This window comes from Pelmatolapia mariae, linkage group LG1 (genome assembly GCF_036321145.2).
Source record: "Pelmatolapia mariae isolate MD_Pm_ZW linkage group LG1, Pm_UMD_F_2, whole genome shotgun sequence".
Classification (NCBI taxonomy): Eukaryota; Metazoa; Chordata; class Actinopteri; order Cichliformes; family Cichlidae; genus Pelmatolapia; species Pelmatolapia mariae.
The window spans coordinates 30,349,727-30,372,143 of NC_086227.1; the positions used below are offsets into that span (position 1 = coordinate 30,349,727).

A 22,417-nucleotide genomic window follows, 5' to 3' on the forward strand; every position below is an offset into this window, starting at 1 on the left:
ATCCTCTGTGGTATGGTTCTGAGTAATAATGCTGCCACAAACACTGGCTAGCCAATCTTCACTAAAGGCCAAAGAAGATGGAGCAGAAGTGAAACAGCAATTGAATATTCCTGAGGTCCATCATTGCTTCCATAAAGGCTCAGAGAGAAGGTTAAAATAAAAATAAATTGCATTAGTTTTTTGGGTTTTTTTCTCCTCTGTGCCTCAGTGTTTTCACAGAGGCCTGTAGATCTAGCTATATTTGTTGGGTAATGATATATGTGTTCACACTATAAAAGAAAATGGGAGCACACTCCCATTAAGATAAGCGCTGCAGGCCAAGGAAACCTAGAAATGCCACTGGCATATTGATTGCATGCCCTGTATTAATAGTAGGGTTAGCTGCTGCTCTCTCAGCCCCGAACAGTTCAGCCATTGTCAGACAACATTTAGCTGCAATGGAAACTAAGCTTATGTTAAAACAAAATGAAACGTAGAACAAGTGAACTGAAAGTCACAGTGCACTGAAACATGCAGCTAGTAGTCTGTTAATTTATCGTACTTTAGCCCAATGTTTGTTCAAGACTTCATATTTTAGATTACTGAGACTGTCATCATGGCAGATTCATTATGTAAAAATATATAGATAGTGTTACTGGTTATTTATTTATGAATCTTTGACATTTATAATCAATCGGACAGAAAAACATTACCATTTTTACTTTATTGACACTGATTATCAGCAATGGGCTTGTTTTAAACTTCCATGCAAACATACAATAGAAAATGTTCTGTGGCCATACAATGAAAAGCTGTTAAAAATCACTTAAATCACACACAAAGATTATTAATAAACACTGACCCTAACAAATCACTTATTTATCTAGTATGAGGCAACTAATTTCGCACCAATAACGTAGCAACAAAGAGGTGGAGGAACATAATCTCCTGTGCTCAGTGTATGTTACCTTTCTACTTGGTAGAGGTAATAAGGCGTCCTTTTTATGTTGTTTTGATGTTGCTGCTTGATTTTATTTACTGTTTTAGACAGGACTGAAAAAAGGAAGAGAACATCTATGCACTGTCAGACACCACTGTTTCTCAGCTTCTTTTACTTTCTCAGTACTCAGTGTGTAATATATATTGCAGCGGTACAAATGTTGCTTGTAATGAATTTGGAATAGTTCAGAAAGTGCAGTTTTCAGTAGGTTTGTTCAAAGTATTAATACATTCTTCAAAATATATACTACAGGTGTATCACAATGAACTGTCAATGCACATACTGCAGACTAGACTCCACCAAATGCTACCGCTAGTTGCACTCCATATGACAGGAAGAGCAAACAGTGGATCGGAATCATTACTATACGGTGGTAAAGCAGGGCTGTAAGTAACTTGGACTTTTCTCAAAGTTACATCATTACAAGCAGAAAATACTTTTATAGTTTTATGCAGTTCCTGAAGAGTTACAAGCTTAAGTTACCTTCATTTTTGTTATGTTAAAGTTTTAAGCAGTTATTTTATACTTTCACTTAAAATTTCCGGGGAAAACACTACCCCATCTACGTTTTGTGCTTAAATTTGACTTGTGCTGTATCGCTACTATTGCACTATAATGCTGCTGCTCCCGGCACCTTATTTCAAGAGATTGACACTTAAAATTAGGTAGTATGTTAATGGCCGTAGCTTATTGGAAAAGAAGGATGGAAATGTCCTCAATTTGCATACATTTATAAATGCTGCTGCCTGCAAGTTGTAATCACCTGTACTTGAAATATTGTGATATGATAAAGGCTTTTATAGACCACCCATTGTCTTGGCAGAAGATGAGACATTTTGCAATAAAGTTCAGTTGCTGGCATACATGATACACGGGTGATTAACAGCAAGCTGTGTGGGTGGAGTCATTGAGATTTACACATCCACATATCAGATCTTTCAAAAGCTGACCACACATACAGCTGCCTGTTCTACTTCTCCACTAACTGAGCTGATAGATTTGACCACAGATTCTTGTAAGGAAAGAGAAAAAACATGTTGTCTCCTGTTTAAAAAAAACCCTTTGTCTTCAAGGTAGTTTTTTAGCAACTTGGTGTGCTGGGTTTGCTAGTATGCTCCATTTACACTCCCGGAGTTGGAAAAAAAAAAGTAACTTCTGCTTCATTACTGATATGTTGTCAGGCAATATTTTCAGCCACAACCCAGGAAAGAGGACTGTATTATAAGGACTTTTAATTACAGAAAGAGAGCAGGTGATCATTGGCAATGTGTGAATCTGCATGTTAGTGGTAATGTGAGAGAGAGGTGCAAATGGTGTTTTATTGTAGAACATATTTTTAAAGGTATGAATATGTCCTCACAGATGGATAGAAAAGCAGGAGTAAAGCAGACAGAAGAATAAAAAAAATAAGTTAAAAGTAAAAATAAAACTGCGTGAAGATTATGATTTCTTCCCTGTCAGTCTTTCGCCTTCTGCTTGGTTTCTCGATCTGTCCGCCCCTTCATGCATCTGTTTCCTGTTTCTTTTCATAAAATTATTTTGATTTTGAGGTGTTTTACAAGTGATTATTAGAATTTACAAATTTAGATGATGCAGACTAACATGCAGATATACATCTTTGTTTGCGTGACTATTTTGGCCAATGCTGATCAAAACCATTTCAAACGATGTAAAGCTTGGACTACCACTGTTGCTGCTTATATATGTCGGTGCTCTCCACTAAAATACAGCACAAATAAATAACTCAAACCCCAAGATGCACCCAACTTCAATTATTTCAACATATTAATTCAGTCAGTAATGAGATGGGTATATATTTAATATTCCATCAACATTAACTGTTTGCTCGACTATGCACATAGTCTGATGCAAATGAGCTTTGACAGCCCAGAAAATGTGTTTATATTCTGCTGTGATATGTTAATGTAGTAACATGTTTACACCAATTTACTGCCATAGTAGGAATTACGTGAGAAATTGTTACTGTAACAAATCAGATCAACTGTAAGTACGCTAAATCTAAATTTATTTAAAACATTGAAATTATGATTAGTCATTGGCATAAAATGGGATAAGCATGCAGCTATAGAATGGACTGTGTATTTCCCCCCCTCCCCCTTGTCGGGATACACTTATTATCTGCTTATTGGCTGGCATGGAGACAGACTTGCAGTTTGTGGTATTCTACCCTCTGCCCAAGAGATTCCCCCCATTTTCCAGTGCAGGTCAAATACATTTACCCTTCAACCCAACCCACAAAAACACACATAAACTACTATCGCTTTACACCTTCACTGGCCTTTGACAGAAAGACACCATGTTGCTAATAAAAACTCTGAGTCATTAAAATGGGTCAGTGTGGCCTGACTGCACTCACATGATCCATTTTTCCTTGCATGTGACCAGCATGACCTGACGGTACACAGGCCTAATCCACCTGCTATCTCAAGGAAGCAGACAGACTGAGGAGCCCCGTAGCGTGGCCCTACCATCTTTTTCTGGTCATTACCGGCACTAGGCCTCTCAACACGGATAGAAGCAATGAAGGAGAACCTCAATAAATGATCAGTGTGCTCTGCCAGCACCAACACATGCTGCATCTGCTACCTCCCTATTGCTGGAAGACAATCTTCCCATTTTCCTCCCTCACTGATTGTACAACCCATAGCCTCTTGAAGTATGATAGGATAAACCTTCCAAATTTGCCATAAAGTTCGAATATAAGACAGTCCAGTCTAACAGTCTAATGACCTAAATTTGGCTAAGGAAGTGGTTGATTGCCCAGGCCTACAGGGACTTCAGAAGCCCACCTCTTCTAAAGCCCCACAGGGATAAATGAGGCCCATTATGTGCTGAAGTTTGTAATGATGCTTTTGATTAGTGAGTTGTCAGGAGGTACTGGCCGTATGCTCATCACAGTGTTGTTTAGCACTTTAAGGCCTCCATAAAGATGAGTGTTTTTTGAGAAAAGATGAAAAAGCAGCAGGCATGTGCCTAATGAAGTCTCAAGCTTATAGCCCCTCTCATGACAGGATAATTACACCAAATGCTTCCAGCGAACACTTCAAAGGACATTTATCCCTGTGCCAACACTAAGCAATACATCTCACCAATCAAGATGGCCTGACCCTAATCAGGTCCCCCTAGCTTGTCTGTAATATCTTCTGCCCAGTGACTCATTGGTCTGCAGAGTGAACTGTATTCAAATCCCGACCATGCTCAATATACTTGGCTAGTACAAAGTACTATGGAATTTTGTACAACGCAAATGCATGAGAAGCTAACCGATCTCACGTAGGTCTTCTTTAATTTTTGTAACATGTCCCACAGAACGGTCCAAGATCAGTGGCACAATGATTCAGTTACACACTGGGTGATAACAGGTTTTCTGGGGTAAGATGTCAATACAGATTTTAGGGAAAAAATTCTGATGTGATACATAAGCTGAAATTAGGTCTGCCAAACTTAATGTATTATATATCATACCGTAAATCAGCAACACCATTGACTCTGCTGTGATTAGAGGGATGCACCAAACTGCACCGATTTGGATCAGATAACTATCTGCTCCTGATTCAGAACCATAAATAAGATACTGTAACAATGTGATGAACTGTTCAAATCCCTGTTGTTCTTTAGCACACAGCACCTAGCAGGAGAGCTGAGGAAACATGGGGGAAGCTAACGGCAAAGCAGCACAACGGAAGTATTTCACACCTGTTATATCAACAGATTTTCTTTGTATGTTTGAAATATTTTTATTCAACTGTAAATCATCAACTGGGGGATCTGACAAGACAAAAAACAAAACTGAGACTAGACAATGCTTTGGCTTTTGTCTCTCATCCACTTTTTATGTTACACAAGATTTTTCAAGACCTTGCTTGCGTGTGCATATTATCTGTAAAACAGACATGAAGAGTAACGGATATTCATTTGTCATCTGAATCACATTTGCAAACCCTCTGTTAAGCAGCCCCGTCTCCTTTCATGCATATGATTAGGGGGGAATGATGCAGCATCTATTCCTCTGCATTAACCTAAGTTCACACAGTCTGGAAAAATATATTCTGAAGGGCAGCTGAAAAAATGTTAAGCTTTATTAAAGTGATTCAAAGCCATACATTAGTTTGTAGTTTGCTCCATTTTGAAACAGAGACACTGTGGTTAGGTTGTTATCAATGGTATTGCATTATTCTGCCCCGATGCACAACCCTAATCACACTCCAAGCAAACAATGTCATTGTAAAGATCTGCCCGAAGCTTTTACGCAATGAAGTCTAAACTCTCAAGCCAAGCAACATTCTGTGCAGATATGAAATACTTGCATGTTCTTCACATACAGCAGGGTAATGTTCAGTACATTACAAATTTTAAAATGCTCCCAGAATTCCATTTTATCCAGTAGTGAATAAAGATGTCTGGAAGAGATTGCACAAGTTTACAAGTCACTGGACAATTTTGCTGGTGAATCTGGTAAATATGTCCTTTCAGCGTAAGTCGGGGATGATAAATTAGGTTCTGGGGGATAAGATAAACCATATCACAAAAATATGAGTGGCTTGGATGCCCCCCTCTTCTCGGCTTGGGGAGAATTCAATTGAGGGGAAATAAGGAGAGGATACAGAGTAAGAAGGAGCTGCAAAACTGCTGGAGTTAACTGCATTAAAACAATATTTGTGAAGCCTTTACTTACAAAGCCAGCATGCAAGGCCATTTTGATAATTGCTGAGACTTCCTAACTGGCATTAACCGCTTTCAGTGCTGAAAGTGCTGCACAGTGGAGGGCTGGAAATCTATTGTGACATGTTGAGAAAGAAATAACACTTAGATTTGTTTGAATAGCGCCTCTGAACATTTGAGATTTTCCCATGAAAAAAAAAAAGAAAAAAAAAAGCAAAGCTATGCTAGACGCTGGATGCTGCATAATTAACAAACAAGCACTGCAAACTTCTCTCAGTCTGCTCTGAAAATGACTCCTGGAAGAACGGGTGGCACAGGAACAGATGGAGAGAGGCCACTTGAACACAGCGTAATGAAGTGATCCACAGAAAATTCACTCATACTGCGTGCATTTCAAATGAACCCAGTGAGGGTGTTATGTCTCATTTATTTTGGTAACTCACACCTGATTTATTTTTTACATATGTACAAACTGCATTGCTACTGATAGCATATTTCAGAGCTGTTTTCTACTTTCTGGTAAACACTAAAATATGTAATGCATACGGAAAACCAGATACCCTTTCTACTGGCATCATTAGAAACATGTTAAAGATGCACTTTTATGTAAGACTTGCAAAGAATTGTAATTCCCATTTGTTTACTAGACAGCTAACCATAATCTTTCCACACAGAAAACCATCAATGCGCATCAAAACAAGCAATTCCAGTTAAACATCTGCTTAAAGACCAACTGAGTGATTAGAACATGTGGTAAATATCCCCTCCTCATCAGAGGCAATTTCACACCTAAATTTTCACATTTGCTGATTTTGACCTCTGTCTGAAATTTTCAACAACATATTAAACATCACATCTGGGAAAAAATGTTACAGTACTAATGTTCTGGTACAATTTCAATTAGCCATAAGAGAGAAGAGACATTCACTTTGGGAGAAAGAAATCAGGTGCCCAGCTACAAGCACAGTTTTTACACAAATCTGTGCTAGATAATCCTTGCCTGTCTTTCCCGTCACTCTGCCTTTCTGTTACAGACAAGGCTGGAGGGTGCCCTCTTTCAGTCTGACCCTCAATTACCCAGACCATCATTTCGGACAGGTGTTGAGGTACAGTAATAAAACCTCGCCTGATGCTGCTGAGGCAGCCTCTCTTTTAAAGCACCTCAGAAAGCTTTGAAATGACTCAACTCTCTGTTGATCAGGTGATATGCTCACAATTGACTTGTGACTGCTGGCTGATAGTGTGCAATGAAACAGAAAAAAAAATTACAATGCCATTTATTACTCAGTTTGTGTGTGCGATTCTTCCTGGGCAACCGGAATCTAAAATAAACAAATCATGTTCTGAAATACTACTGAAAAATGCATGCGTTCCTATAATTGTGTATGCTTACCATTCACACACAGAAAATCATGGTTATTGTTATAGTCATCATACTTTTTAATAGCTTCTATAAGACAGCATTTACAGTAAAGCAAGTAAGTGAAGTTGTCAGCAGAGGCATGGAGAGAAAATTATAGACTGAAGTTAAAGTCTAATCCCCAGCACTTTATATCCATGCTTATACTATACATTACTGCTTAACTGTGTTGCAAATGGAGTCTTTTCAGTCACAAGGATATGCCATCACCGCATCATAAACTTTGTAGTATGAATGTGCTGTGAAGTCTGTGGGGGATACACAGCCTGACTCCAGAGGTTTATCACAACTTTAAGCTTCCAGAATTTTACATTTTTGGAGGAAATAAAAACAAAAGAGAACTCAAAATAAGCACCTTATGAGCTAACCACTATTTACCTTGTAGGCCTATGTTTCAGACAATAAAAACCACACGCACATCGGGGGGGTTTTATAGCTTGTTTGTGTACATGATCTCTGGAATGCTTTCATTTATTTATTTATTTTTCCAGTATATGATCAATAACCCACGTGCAGTGATGTCCACATGAGATAAAGTTCCGTGTTACACGTTTCATAATTACTTCATAATGCATTCTCATAATGCATTTTCTATTTCCAACACATTGTGCACAGTGTTAATAACTTGTTCCTGATGTGTTCATTCATCCTTTGTGCTAAAATAATCTTCTCATCCAATTCCATCCATAGATCCTTCATCACACACTCTGGAGGAAAAAAAGCAGAGACTAGACTTCTTTGTTGCTGCATTGAGCATGTGCAGCATTGTGACAAAAAGAATCAGCAGATCCTTCAGGCTGAAACTGTTATCAAGCTAAATTAGCCCACTACATACTGCAGGGAGAGGTCACGCTAAACAGTTGAAGCATGCAGGAATGCCTTTTAAAATAGAAAATAAGCAGGTTCAGGGTCACTGCAGAGGTACAGCAACACTCAGTATATATTTGGCAACTAGAATCTCGATTTGTGCATTACCTGTTACCTTTCTCTGAACTTACCCCGGTACGCTGTAAGTGCTCCATCTGTTTAAACGCAAATTAGAAGATTTATAAAAATGACTTGTTGCTCATGGCAATAACTACTAACCAAACAATAATAAATTCGGGTTTAATAGCAGGGTTGAGAAATACATCTGATAGCTATTCTTTTAACACACTGATTAAATTAGGTTTTGCAATCAAGTAAACAAAGTTATTCAGACTCCTCTGGCCCTGAAAACATCTTACATTAACAGCTCCATGAGTAAAAGTCTGCAAATCACACAGCAAACAGGTGGAGTAATTCAAGGATTAGAGGATTCATACAGCCTAGTTCCCTCCGGGCAGCATGCCAGTGGAGAAGCACAGTCCAGGTACTCATGAGGTGCACGATGCCATAACTGGCAGATCTGCAGAGAAGCTCATTGACAGATGAGCCAATGCTGTGCGTGCAGAGGTATACAGCCAGATTCAAAATGCAGGTGCTTTGACTTCTCAGCACCAAGAAAAATTCAGGATTCAGATAAAACAGCAGCAAGGAGAATCTAACCATGCTTGAGCCAAATTTAGGATGGAAGGTTTATTCAGTCTTATTCTTAAGCTTTTTATTGAGCACACGAGCAGCATGTTTGAATTTAGAGCTTTTAAAGTTGGACAAAGAATGAATTACAATAGCAATTCCACATACAGAGATAAGACCTAGAGTTTTTGATACAAGCATACTCATTTTGTAGTCATAAGAGTCAGAAAGAAGCAAGCACTGCAAATAATTATAGGGGGGGGAAAACAGATCATATTCAACAAATCTCAGGGTGAAACTACAATTTCTCTGCTGTTCGGCAGCAATTACAGGGCAAATCGAGGTGTACACATTCAAAAAAAAAAGTTTTCTGAGTTCAAAACACTGTGCTTAATTGCTGAATAGTTTGGGGAAATGTATCATTTACAAGCTACATGAATGCTGAGTGTTTTCATTTCACAATAGATTGTTGTTGAGAGCAGAACATGCTGATTAAAGGTGCTAAAATGTCAAGTATAGAGGGCTCGGATTTTAGGTGCTGTCAGCAAACCAGCATGATTTCCACTGAAGTGCTTTCTATTCATCAAACACTCAACACTGCTGCTGATGACAAAGGCATTGAGGTTAATTTTGAGGTAACAATAAATGAAATGCTTTTTGTGGTACATTTCTGTGCAGCAGGTGAACATTTGAGTTTATTTTGTTTGACATGGGCATTACAATAGCATTACAATTAACATCAAAGTGCAGGCATCAAAAGCACTGGATTAGGGGTTCATACTGTAAAGCTATAGGTCTAAGAAGGTTTATCTCATTTTAAAATGAATCAGCTACTGGATTTAGGATACACAGCTTGGTCTTAGAGGATTCTTTGGTGCACGTCTGTTGCCTTTTCTGTCTCAAGTCTCTTTCATGCTACAGGCTAATTCCAAAGGATTGTTTAATTTTGTCTTAATATAACATGAAGCAAATTTTCAACACCTGTCTGAGGAAAACCTTGGTGGAAATAAAAACAATTTCCAAACTATGAACAAACAATTATAGATTTATGGATGAAAGGAGAGTAATGGCAAGCTGTAAAGGCAAACTCTGAGTAAATGTTGGCTTTTGTTAAACTTCCCAGTGGGGGGCAATTCAGGGGCATGCGAAACGTCTAGAGATTTCATATAATTGGAGTCGGTCTATTCATGTACTGTGTCTGCAAAAAGTAAGACCATTATCCCTCTTTGCATTTTTTTCTACAAGTGCAAAAATATTTCTTTTTCAATATGCATTTATGACATAAATATGCAAAAATGGCAAAAGTGCACGTGCTATGTGTTCTAATTATGTTAGCATATAAAAGTCCAGCCAATACAGAGCAGGTGATACGTGCACTTTTTTCTATGTATATAAAGCTTAATATACATTATTACGCATTATTTTTTCAGAAATATAACTTTTAGCTTTTATCCTAATTATTTTGCCTTCATAAGCTTACCTTTGGACACAGAGGCCTTTGGAGGTAAATGATAACAATGACATATTGGAGGTAAAATGCATTTTATGCTACTTACTATAGGACTAAACAGAGTAAAGGTCAAGTTGAATTTTTGTAAGCGCTTGGTCGTAAACTAACAAGAAGTAGAACTTAGATCTTGATTGCAAAACAGGAGTTGGGAAAGTGAATGCAATTCAATCTAAGAGAGACATAATTGCACCAAATATTGCTTCAACTAATCCATTAGCTTTAGAGAAGTTTTACCTCATGACCTCAAGTTAATGATAAAGTCACTACAGTTGGCTATTGATTCATTCTCTGGAAATCTTGGCACAACATAAAGAATTTAGTAGCAATTCTTAAATATATGAACCATTGTTCAGAGATTTATGATTGGATCTTTGTGGCTGTTAAGGCTAAAAAAAAAAAATATCTGGATCAAAATAATCTCTCTTCCCATTCTATCTTTTACCTAAAACTGTTTATTCTCTTTCACAGGTGGTGGGTCAAATCGATAAACTAACGTCTGACTTTGACTTTGACCTGGAGCCAGATGACTGGACCGTGGCCACAGCCAGCAGCACGTCCAGCAGTGAGCGGGGCTTGGGAGAGGCCTTCCGATTGGACTTCCTCAATGCAGATGTCCTTTCTGACAGCTGGGAGTTCTGCAGTTATCTGGAGGCTGCTGGTGCAGCCGCTCGCAGATCTTGCGGGCAACCAGGAGATCCACAGCAGGAGATGGGTCGTGGGACCAACCTCACCCAAACACAAACCCCCACCCCACCCCCCACCACTGCGTCTGTCTACTCTCAGATGAATGGCGGGCTGCCCATCCCCAATGGGCCACGCATTATTACTCCAGATTCATCGAGCGAGGAGGCCAGCAGCTCCACGCACAGCCACAAGACTTCCCGTACCTCTGGCACAAGAGAAAGAGTCCGCTTCAGTGACAAAATTCTGTACCATGCATTGTGCTGTGACGATGATGAAGAGGAGGAGCAAGAGGAGTTACAAGAGGATAAGAGTGGCTATGCTACACCAGATAGCGATACTGAGCCCAGCCTCCTGGCCAGCTCAGTTGCCCCCAAACGTTCTTCCTCTGAGCACTCACTCCTCCATAACTGTCTGGACCCTTCTTATGTCTCCTCACCTGTGAAGGGGACGACAGGAGCTCACACACTACCCAGGAAAGGTCTCTTAAATCCCGGCTGCCGCAAAAAACTGTTACGAAATAGCAGCACACAAACTGTCTCTGACAAGAGCACCCAAACTGTACTGCCCTATATTCCAACCAAACAGAAAACAAAGGACCACTGAGAAAGCCCGAAGTTTATCGTAAAATCTCATGAAGGACTGTGCATTATTTAATATTAAATACATAGCTCATAGATTAATACACAAATAAATTAATTACTAAATAAATAAATGATATATGGGAAATCACTTGACTACATAAAGTCATTCTGAGGCTCAGGGAAAACACGATGAATTGAAGTCAAACAGATCAAAAGGGTGAAAAGTTAGAGGCAGACCAAAAGGTTCTAATTTTAAAACACATACTGAGTGGATTCACCATGTTGGATTATTTCAAATGATTTCAGAGATTAAAAAAAACAATCATTTTTACCAGAACATTTAAGTGCTCAAAATCACAAGAATAAAAATATGAAAAGTTTATTTTCCACTCCTCACACCACACTATAACTTAAAAATTGCTATAATGTGGATACAGAAGGTTGCTCATTCTGTACTCTGAATCTGTATAAACACTGTCTTTTTTCATGTTCCAGGATTTTAAATGTTAATGGGATGGTTGCTTCCAGCAGGGATATGTATCTGGATGCACATGTCAAGCCTCTTCTCACTGATGTCAACAAATGATTCTGAGTGAAGAGCCGGAGAACAACACTATTTACCTGCCCTTGATTTTATAAACACCAAATTCGGAGCTCTTCTCGATCTGCTGGAGAAGCTGCAACACATAACATAAAACTGACAGAAAGGGGGGGAAAAAGAAAAGAAAAACAGATATATACATTGTCATTTCAGAAGGTGCAGTTTACAAAGGTGCCATTTTCAATTTTTCTCTTCCTACCGGTGACGTCATTAGGCTTAGGATTTGAGCTGAATAGCAGTCCACAAAAAAGTGCTAAAGGTTTTTGTCTCTTCATTCAGTTGCCCAGTGGGGAACTGAACTCAATAGAGCAGCATTTTATTCACAGGGCTGACGCCAATAAGCATTCCTGATCAATATGTTAGAGGGAGGTTGCAGTGAGAGGTCTCTCTGCTGAGCATGCATGCCACTCTCCTGGGATCTCTGAACAAAAACTCACAGTCAGATCTATTTACTTACACTAAGCGAAACAAAAATTAGAACTGTTGCCCTAAAGAACTGACATTTCAAAAACTGTGTGTCCAAGAGTGAGAGTTGATGGTGAAAAAAGAGAGACCGTTAACGTTCAAAGATTTTCTTCTACAAAGCAATAATCTACCCTGGGGAACAGCTTTGCGAGTATGGTCCCTGACTTGGAGTTTCAAAAGAAAAAGTTAAATGTTGCAGTCTTTACAGGAAAACCCTCTTTGTCTCCCATGAAGCTGACCTTTTTGCCTCTGATGGCCATAACCTTTCACGGTAGGAAGACTCTGCTTGCAGTATACTATTCTACCATACACTCTCTTATTCCACTTAATAAAAAAAACAAACATGAAATATTGCAAAAAATATGAAGTAAATAAGCTTTGTATTCAAAGGATTACCGTAAAAGATTGACTTTATAAAGAATTATTCCACATTCCCAAGTTGGTGTTGTTTCTTAGCATAAACAAACAAAGCTATGCCACCACACAGGAAAGACATCAATTACAGGAAAACAAACTAAGCCCTTATTTTGATGCCTATACACCTGCCAGATACTACAATGCGAAAATAATTTTTCTTCTTTTCCACTCTACAGGTTTTATAAGTCATATCTGCAATGAAATCACTTTTTCAAATATAGACCTGTTTGGCACAGGCATAGAATACATTATCATTGGGGACAGATTTTAGATTTTTGGGCAAAACATTAGCAACGTCTCTTTTGCCAACAGGCTCATTATTCATCTCTAATAGGACAGAGCTTTGTCCTCAGTTCTCTGTAGGACAAGGGTGGGAGGCATCCAAAGGTTATGAAAACCTGAGCACACTGATGCCAAATCATCTGCCTACCAGGAAGTTCATTTCATGATGCCACCAGACACAAAAACAGATGATGTGTGTTTGTGAATGTGTGTGTGCATGTGCGTGTCCTGTCTGTATCTTCACTGCCTTTATGTCTACACACTCTCTGAGGAGATGCATGGTATTTTCTGAATTACACCTAACATACAATTTTATATTTCCCTGTCATAGCAATTAATGGGGATCAATACAAATAGACACAGCACATCCCTCTGGAAGTCATTTGGCCCGACTAGTCCATAAGACAAGATTAAACAAAATCTCCTTCAGAAGGCTGCAAAGTGAGTCATGCCATCTGTATTTTGACATTAGCAGTGGGCATGCATTAGTTCAAATCCCTGATCAATTTTCTAATGATAGCCAGCGGGACACTGTTGAATGACTGACAAATAATGTGGGGAAAAAAAGACTTTAAAAGGTCATTATGGCAGAAATATACATGGGCCACAGTTTCCTTACCCACCCTTCATATATAATTACCACACTTTACTCTCACTGGCCTTTGTCTCCATCAGTGAGCACAGGAAAACAGATGACAGATCTGTGTTTTCTCTGCTGATTGGTAAGGGTCCGTGAAGCGGAGAGCTCAATGCAGTCTCACTGATTACTATGGATTGGCTAACAGCCGGGGCTACCTAAGGTTGATTTGTTTCATCTTTGTGCCATTGATATCCTGCCACTACAAGAGCAAACTATTTCTATTGTATCTCCCTCTTTTTTTTTCCTTTACCTGCAATCTCCTTCCATTGCACACACCATTTTCTATTTGTGGCAATTGTGGATTTTAGTCACATCAAGCATCTTCTAGTGATTAACAAAGAGATGGGATGATAATTTTGCATCTCAGTTTCTGGTCAAACTAGTAGAAAGTTTTTTTTGTCAACGAGTAGAGGATTATGGTCTCCAACCAATATTTAAAACACTTGGATATCAAAGTCAGGCAAAAAACACAACACTCCTGATGAACAGTTTGCACATAGTTACATGGCTCAGTTTTCTACATATATAGGGGAATGCTGCTCTTATGCACACAGAAGTACCAGTAGCAATAGGCTGCAGGATCTATAGTGCCATGGTCAACCAAAAACCAATATCACCATCTGAAGGATGGCCAAACAAAGCCATGTTAACCATCAAGTACCATCTGATTAGAATCAGGGAATGATTAATGAACAGCCATTCAGGAGTAATAGATAAGATACACCTTCACAGGTGATGAAGGACAGGGCCTGTGGCCATGAGGGAGGATCTGGGTGATTCTTGGGACGAAACAGTGCCTTCAGATGACTTGGCACACTGTAATTAAAGTTAATGAGAGTCACTTTTGCATACACCATGCCATTATGATTTATCAGGATGATATATATGTAATAAAAAACAATGGAAGCTCAAAGGAGCCCAATTATTATTCTATGACAGGTCAAAGAGAAGATAACTATATGGCCTTGATCAAGTAAAGATACCCAATAAATTCTAGAGTTTGTACTAGACTATGGGTAGGAAACACTATATTAATGTGCACCCTAGAAACAAACTTGACAGGAAATCAAATTACTTTTTGCCACTATCACTCTTAATTTTGGGCAGCAAACTGTCCTTTTATCATTTGCGATATGGAAAAAAAGTAAAATTACTTGTCTAATGCAACAGTCATTTTTACAGGATGCAGTTACAACATTGCTTCAGTTAACTGAGGTTTGTGGGCATATGTTTACAGTATGTACTGCTCCCTTTAGATCCCACCACGGCATTTCAATTTGGTTGAGGTCTGGACTTTTAATGGGCCACTGCAAAACCTTGATTCTCTTCTTTTTTTCAACCATTCTGTTGTAGATTTTGTGCTGTGCTCATCTTCCTGTTGCATGATCCAATTTGACTAAGTTGTAATTGTGGGACAGATGGCCTCATGTTTCATTCTAGAATACTTTGCTATACAGAGGAGTTCATGGTCAACCCACTGACTGCAAGGCGCCCAAGGCCCTGTGGCTGAAAACAAGCCCAAAACATCATCTCCCCTCCACCTACTGACAGTTGAAATGAGGCATGTTTGCCAATCTGTTGTGGTTTGGTTTTTGAAAGAGAGGTGCAACCAAACATCTTTTGCACGTCCACAGGATATTGAGGACATTTTGTTCTCACCACCATGGGTATGTTAGCAAATCTGAATTGTTGGAACCAATAGCCTGTGGAGTTTCCATACAATTTGCTAACTATCCGCATGCTGTCCTTACCCAATTTCTCTATATAAGAAAATGCATACCTCCTGGTAAAGCTGAGAAACTGGTGATGATGTTGCAAGAAAGAAGACTGCACATCTAAGGCAAGTAATAAGGAGACAGTCTGACGGTAGAAAATTCAATAATATTGTCTGAGGTCCAAGGAGGAAGCCAGAAGAGGCACAAGTTTCCAAAGTATCTCCACAGGAATGGAAACAAAACAAAATTAATAAATAGAAACTTTCAGGCTAAAATAGCAGGAGTGCTGAATATCATTTCCCCTTAGACACTCAGTCTCAAGTTTTAAAAAACTGAATCAAAGATGATATGAAAAACACTAACAGACTAAAAGAAAAAGGAGAATATAGGTAAAGGACAAGGGTCATGTAGTCTGTTATCTCTGTTAGCTCCACATGAGAAACTCAATGCAATAAAAAAAAAAAAGAAAAACTAAAAAAAAAAAAATCCAGATTCTCAAGCATCCATGGGATGAAGCCAAAAAATTATACCATAGATAACAACATCTAGCAATGACAGTCATTTTACATGTAAGATACAATGATATGAGATATGGAATAACAGAATATGTTTAAACTGACTGGGGCTGCAAAAGCTGCACACTAGTCAAGCCCGATAAAGGGATGGTAAAGAGAGAGCTTATCATTAAAGAGAAGTGTTTGATGTTCCACCAGATAAGCTTCAGGATGTTGCTGGGGAGAGGGTCATTTGGGCTTCTGGGCTTATGCTGCTGCCCTTGTTCTGGGAATCCATCCTACCTGACAAACCATCCTACCCGTTGTTTCTCAGCTAGAAGCATATTTTCACAGCTAAAATTCAGTGGCGAACCATCCTACCTTTGTTAATAAGAGCTAGAAACACACTTTAACGGCTAAAATTAAGTGCCAAATCATCCTACCTTTGTTAATAAGAGCTAGAAACATACTTTGAAGGGTAAAATGAAGTACCAAACCATGCTACCTTTGTGAATGTTACCTACAAGCATACTTTAACGGGTAAAATAAAGTGGCAAACCGTCCTGGCTTTATAATTATGAGCTACAAGCATACTGTGATGGGCAAAGTTAAGTGGCAGACCGTCATACCTACTTAAATTTGTGCTGGAATTACTCTGTGACAGCATGTGCATAAACTACTTACGGTAGGACGTTTTGCCAAAGTAGGATGGTTTGTCAGAACACCCTCACAACCTGGTCCCGGATAAGCGGAAAAAAATGGACAGAGGGAGGTTAAAGCCTACACCTTTCCGTTTAGTACTTTGTTTTCCTTACGTGCATTTTTTATTGTAATTCTGAGCATTTCGTGGCTTATGATGCCTTGCAAAAACTGTAAATGATGACCAAAAAGCTAAATTAAGTATAATTATGCAAAAATATTTAAAAACACATTTTTCTGTGAAACACTCGTGCGGACGATTTATGCATAGAGTTGTGCATACCCACCGTTAGTAAAGGAGGCCCGTTGTTCCTAAAGTTTTGTGGTTTGTTCAAATGCAACTTTGAAAACTGAAGTTATCTTTTTAGAGAAAAGGCTTTTTCCCCACCTGAATATTCCAGATAATTAAATTGTTTTTATAAAGGCGGTCATACCAGTTATTAAAGACTAAATCAAGTGCATTTAATTAACAGTATCTGGCAGCTACTTAACCTCCTAATTCCTATAGAAGCTTAAAGGGTGTATTTAGTTTTCATGTTACTGCATAGAGTCAAAAGCTAACGAAAAATGATCATTCCTACAACTGCTCCATCTGGTGAAAGAGAAATACCAAACAGGTGGATATAATTTCATTATGTAATGCACTTGACAATAATTGATCAGCACACCCAGGCTAAAGACAGAAAGTTACCATTTTCATCACATTACCTGAGTGATAATTGGAATATCTCCCAATGTGAATTTAAAATGTGGCATGACCGAGCAAGGCAGAGGAGTGCAGAATCATTGCCGAGGCAATTTTTGAAAGCCAGCTGAAAAAAAAAGAAGACAGAGAGAAATGATTCTGGCTGAAAAACTATGAGTCCTCAAATTGAACCACCATAGAAATATAACCTTGTTGCATACTGCATTAAATTGCACACAAATGATGTGTGTAATGACATGCTCAGCTGAGCGAGGAATACATCAAGAGACAATTGAATTGGTCCAGAAAAATACACAATTACAGGAAACATTACTGACAGACTGCGGGAATGGGAGATGCATGTTGCAGGGAACCCCATGAACACAAAACAGATATTACCAAGTTCTTACTAAACTACGGGAAGGAAAGAATAATTTAGAGAAATCCATTGTTAATTGAGTATCAGTCTGAAATACTACCTAAGTGCAGGTCTGTGCATATAGATCTAATTCTGACAGCGCATGGAAGTAAAGTAAAAGCAGCAGCAGTCTTTTCTAGACAGCTCTGGTTTGGCAGTCTGTCAGCATTTCCATGAGATTTTACAGGTAAAGGCCAAGAAGGCAGGGAATTGCTGACAGTTTAGCACTGTAAGACCAAGAAATAAGAGTTAAATGATGATAAGACAGGTGCAATGTATACAGCAAGTCCCCAAGTGCCCCTTATTTCACCTTACAAAGGGCTTTCCCAGTCTCTCATATTTAGTACTTTCTCCACAGTCCACACCCTATACTCTCTCTCCCTCTCTCTCACACTAGCACACACAATTACGTCCCTCTGTTCATTCACTCCACTATCCTCCGATCCTCTGGCTGTAATGAGCTCTCCACTCTAGCCCAGGAGGCTCTAACTGAGGTCTTCATCAAAAACGCAGATATTTTAAAGGTGGCAAGGACAGGTAAGAGTCATTCTTTTGCAGTTCCATTATGGAGCAGAAGGGAGGGGGAGAAAGCTACAGTTCAGCTGTGCTACAAGACCATGTACCATAGACTGATTCCTGCCTTCTGTTTGCAAAAATGAGAGTGGACCTTGTAAAAAGGCTCTGATTGCAATAATTACAACTGTACTTAATGAGAAGAATCTTTTAGCATTTTAACAGCTTCCCCTTTACTCAAACTATAAAGTGGGTCACCAGACGGAGAGAAGTGCCTGCAAGTTGTGTTACGCTGCTGTGCATTTCCAATACATTATAGCAGTGATCACTCTGAAATGACTGCAATTAGTCAAATGTCAGGCTTGGTTTGTCAGTGAACCACCATGAGTGCACAAAGTAGCTCAGAGGTATGTCAAAAGATTAATAGCTGAGGGATTTTATTAAATAAGGTGCTAGAAGGAAACTGAAGGAATAAACAAAATTAATTACAACTTCTGTGCTTTCCTGTAAGTTTAGCCCATAATTAAGAATTTTTTTTTTTTTACCAGGCTCAGCCAATTATTTTGTTGGCCTGCCATACTTTACAGTCATAACTCATTAAAGCTTATTGCTACTCTTATAATACCATGCAATTATTGTTATATTTACTGGACAAAAAAACTAGTTACTGTTAGATTACAAAGGCGAATAAAACACACAAAACAGTAAAAATACCCAACGTTTCTTGAGCTGTAAAATTGGATGGGTCTTAGCATTCATCGGGCTACTTCTATCAGCAAGTCACATCATCAGATTGCTGATTTAGCCAGTGCTAATGTTTTTGCTATAGCTCTGATAAGTTTCATTTTAATTTTAGACCAATGATAACCACTTGCGATCATTTGCATTAGCATGTTTTTTGGATGTCATATTCAGAATTCCAGTTCATCCTGCTACTTCTATCAGTAAGTTACATTATCAATAAACACCACTGAGCCGGTTCCAGTGGCAGCAATGCATGCCATAACATTGCCTCCCCCATGTTTAATGATGAGGTTTTATGTTATGAGGTTGTACTTCAGATCACCAACTGTTCCAAACTCTAACCCTTTCCGTTCCTTCATACTTTTCTATCCCCATCATTTGGGTACAAGTTGATCTTGGTTTCATCTGTACAAAGATCCCCTCTTAGCAAAGTCTAACCTGCCCTTCCTGTTCTCGAGTCTAACCAGTGGTTTGCAACTTGTAAACCCTTTGCACTTACATAAATGAAGGCTTCTCTTGATTGCAGACTGTGACAATGAAACGCGTATCTTCTTGATAATTTTTTTGTCTTGACTAGATTTCGAGAAGGATTTTTCTTGACCAAGGACAGAATTCTGCAATCCATTTTAGCTCTTTCGGGTATGTTGTTGTCAATAAGCTGACGAGTGCATTCCCTCTCTTAACTGATTTAGCCAATCCTAATGTTTTTGCTATAGCTCTGATAGGTTTCATTTTAATTTTAGACCAGTGACAACCACTTGCGATCACTTGCATTAGCATCTTTTTTGGATGTCATATTCAGAATTCCAGTCAACAGCTACCATGTGCAAGTTCAAAACTTAGAATGAACTCTGAATTATAATAGAATATGATTCACCTGGCCATAAAATTGCTTGTCAGTCAAATGTCCTATTACTTTTGAGCCTTGTTAAATGGCTCTAATTCCAAAGCAGTTAATGCAAATCTTTAGTTAAACCTGCTGAATTAAAGACGAAAGTCTGCATTTCAATCAAACCTGATTGTATGATTGCTAATGTACAGAGTCAAAATCAATAAAAAAATGAATTATGTTGAAAATACATCTGGCCCTAATTATAGATACTAATTTGAAATGATTAAATAATTTAAATTTTATACAGTTAAAAGAAATGTTAAATAAAGCGGAATAAGTGATGTAGCACAACTGGTGATCTGCCAAGCTGCATCATAAGCAAAGATCTACTGCTTTTCTATTAAAATTGATCCTAAGGAAGCAAAAGGCTTGTAATGCAACTTGGATAAAAAGCAATCAGTCGGAAGTTTGAAGTTATGGCATCTTGGCCTTGTCCAGCTGGCCAATCAATGTTCTCTTTTGCTTGTGTCCTCAGTGCATCACCATGGACTATAAAGCCTAGAAAGCCAGCTGTAAAATAGCTGTGTGGGCCCTTTGCTGGCCTGGTATTTGGCAATCTGGCAAGAGTTTCTGGCATCCTTGCAGTCAAACCAGGACATTAAGAGCATGTAAAATGTAAATCTTGCAGCTGACAGACTTATCTCTGCTGTCTCCAGACTGAATTTACCACCTTGCACAGAGCTATAAAAAGCTAGCTGTATCAACATCTTATTCCCAAGGAAAATGTACAAATTATGAATACCTTTTTGCATACGCTAGTAGTGGGTGCTCTGTAGGTTTGAGCACTATCTATATTTTCATACATTCATATCTAAATGACATTTCACCAGGGTATATAGTGGCAAAAAAAATAAATAAATAAATAAGAGTAAAGAGAAAAAGTAGCTAGGAAGCTAAGATACTGATTGGTTTTTTGCACTGCTCAGCTGATATTAGTTCACGTATGTTCACTCGTTGCTATAGATGAACAAGGTAAAGCCTTACTTGATGATCCCCTGGCTAGTATAACCTAATTTGTTTTCAAGCTTGATCCAAGGTGGTTTAACATTAATTGAAGAATCTGATTTACAGAGTCTCCTGATCTGAAAACGTGTTGTTATTATGCAATTCCTGCTGAGTATAGTAACTTTTGTAGCACAAATCCTGACATAATAAGCATCCTGAGACTACTGAAGGAACTACTACCCTTCCTACTGCAATAGATAGGGCACAAGTGGCCTGGCCAGATATGATATGCAAATGCCGGTGCTAACAAATAGTTTTTACATTGACCCTAATATACTCCAAAACCGGGTCAGAAGTCTTTTTTCTGTTTTATGAGTCCTGTTATCTTGTCCATACCATTCACAGTTGAATACCTGCATTGCACTATAATAAATCACTTCAATACAGCTCCTTAGCTAATCAGTTTCAACTATAAGCTTAATTAACTAAATAGTCTGTTATGCAGTAATAACTGTCAAAGATTTCTACCCCCAATAATACAGTTCAGCAAATGTGCATAAGAAAAATCTTCCATGAAGACAAAAGTTCTAGTCTGAATGGTAATGTTGCCTCTGTACACGACCACACTGGATTTTAAACAGTCAATATGTGATGAAACAGCAGTATTTGGTACACCAACTACATTTAAAAGTCATTGTGGTGGCGTACAGTCTGTAAATGTCCAAATACTTATGGACCTTATTATACTGTTTCACTGATAGCTGAAAATTTCCAAATAGCAAACAGCTATCAAATGAGTTTTGCTCTTGTGTGGAGAGTTTAATCAACACCTGTAGCAGATCAATGTTATGTTGTCTTAATATGCACAGGATGGAATAAAAGCGCTGTTTAACTGGTAATTCACTCCACGCTGAATTATCGGTCAAGCAAATATTAAACTGTATACTATATATAGGTATAACTTATGTTGTCATCATAATAGGCACAGGAAGGCATACTCCTGAACAAGAAATTTAAGGCGCATCCAGCTACAGCTCATTTTCATACAAACAAAAACTGAACCAATAACAATAGAGAACTAGATCAAAATCTAACTCAGCTATGCCACCGAGTGCACAATATCTTTCCTCATACAAAGCAGATTACAGCCACTAAACTTTGCATGCAAAATATGTAGCTATTCTGGGAAACAACACTGACCAAAATTTGTACTTTTTATGTTACATGACTTTTTAAAAGCAACAACTTTCTTTAATTACAGGATTTATATGACAGCCGATTGTGTTGATAATGTTGCACCACATCATGTTTGTCACAGCCATTGGCCTATTAGTATTGCAATTAAAAACACAATGCTCCAGGCACTGTATGAGAAACTGTCAAATAATGAATGTGGTAGCTGCTAACTTTTAATGAGGGGCAGACAAATTATTCACAGTATGATACACACACAACACTCATCTTGATTTTGTTTCTTACACACATACTGGCATACTTCAGTGTTAACACGGTTAGTCAATACAGACCTTGAACATCTAGATACTCTACTCTTT

General features: G+C 38.5%; 1 protein-coding gene across 2 annotated transcripts in view; it reads left to right on the forward strand.

Moving 5' to 3' along the window:
• The window catches only part of insyn1 (inhibitory synaptic factor 1), a 44,228-nt gene extending 31,416 nt beyond the window's left edge, over positions 1 to 12,812 (forward strand). For both annotated transcript variants that reach the window (XM_063478443.1, XM_063478434.1), the window contains one exon: positions 10,558 to 12,812. In XM_063478443.1, the coding sequence (XP_063334513.1) occupies positions 10,558 to 11,376 (819 nt within the window). In that variant the 3' untranslated portion in view covers positions 11,377 to 12,812. The remainder of the gene's footprint in view (positions 1 to 10,557) is intronic.
• Positions 12,813 to 22,417: the final 9,605 nt, after the last annotated feature.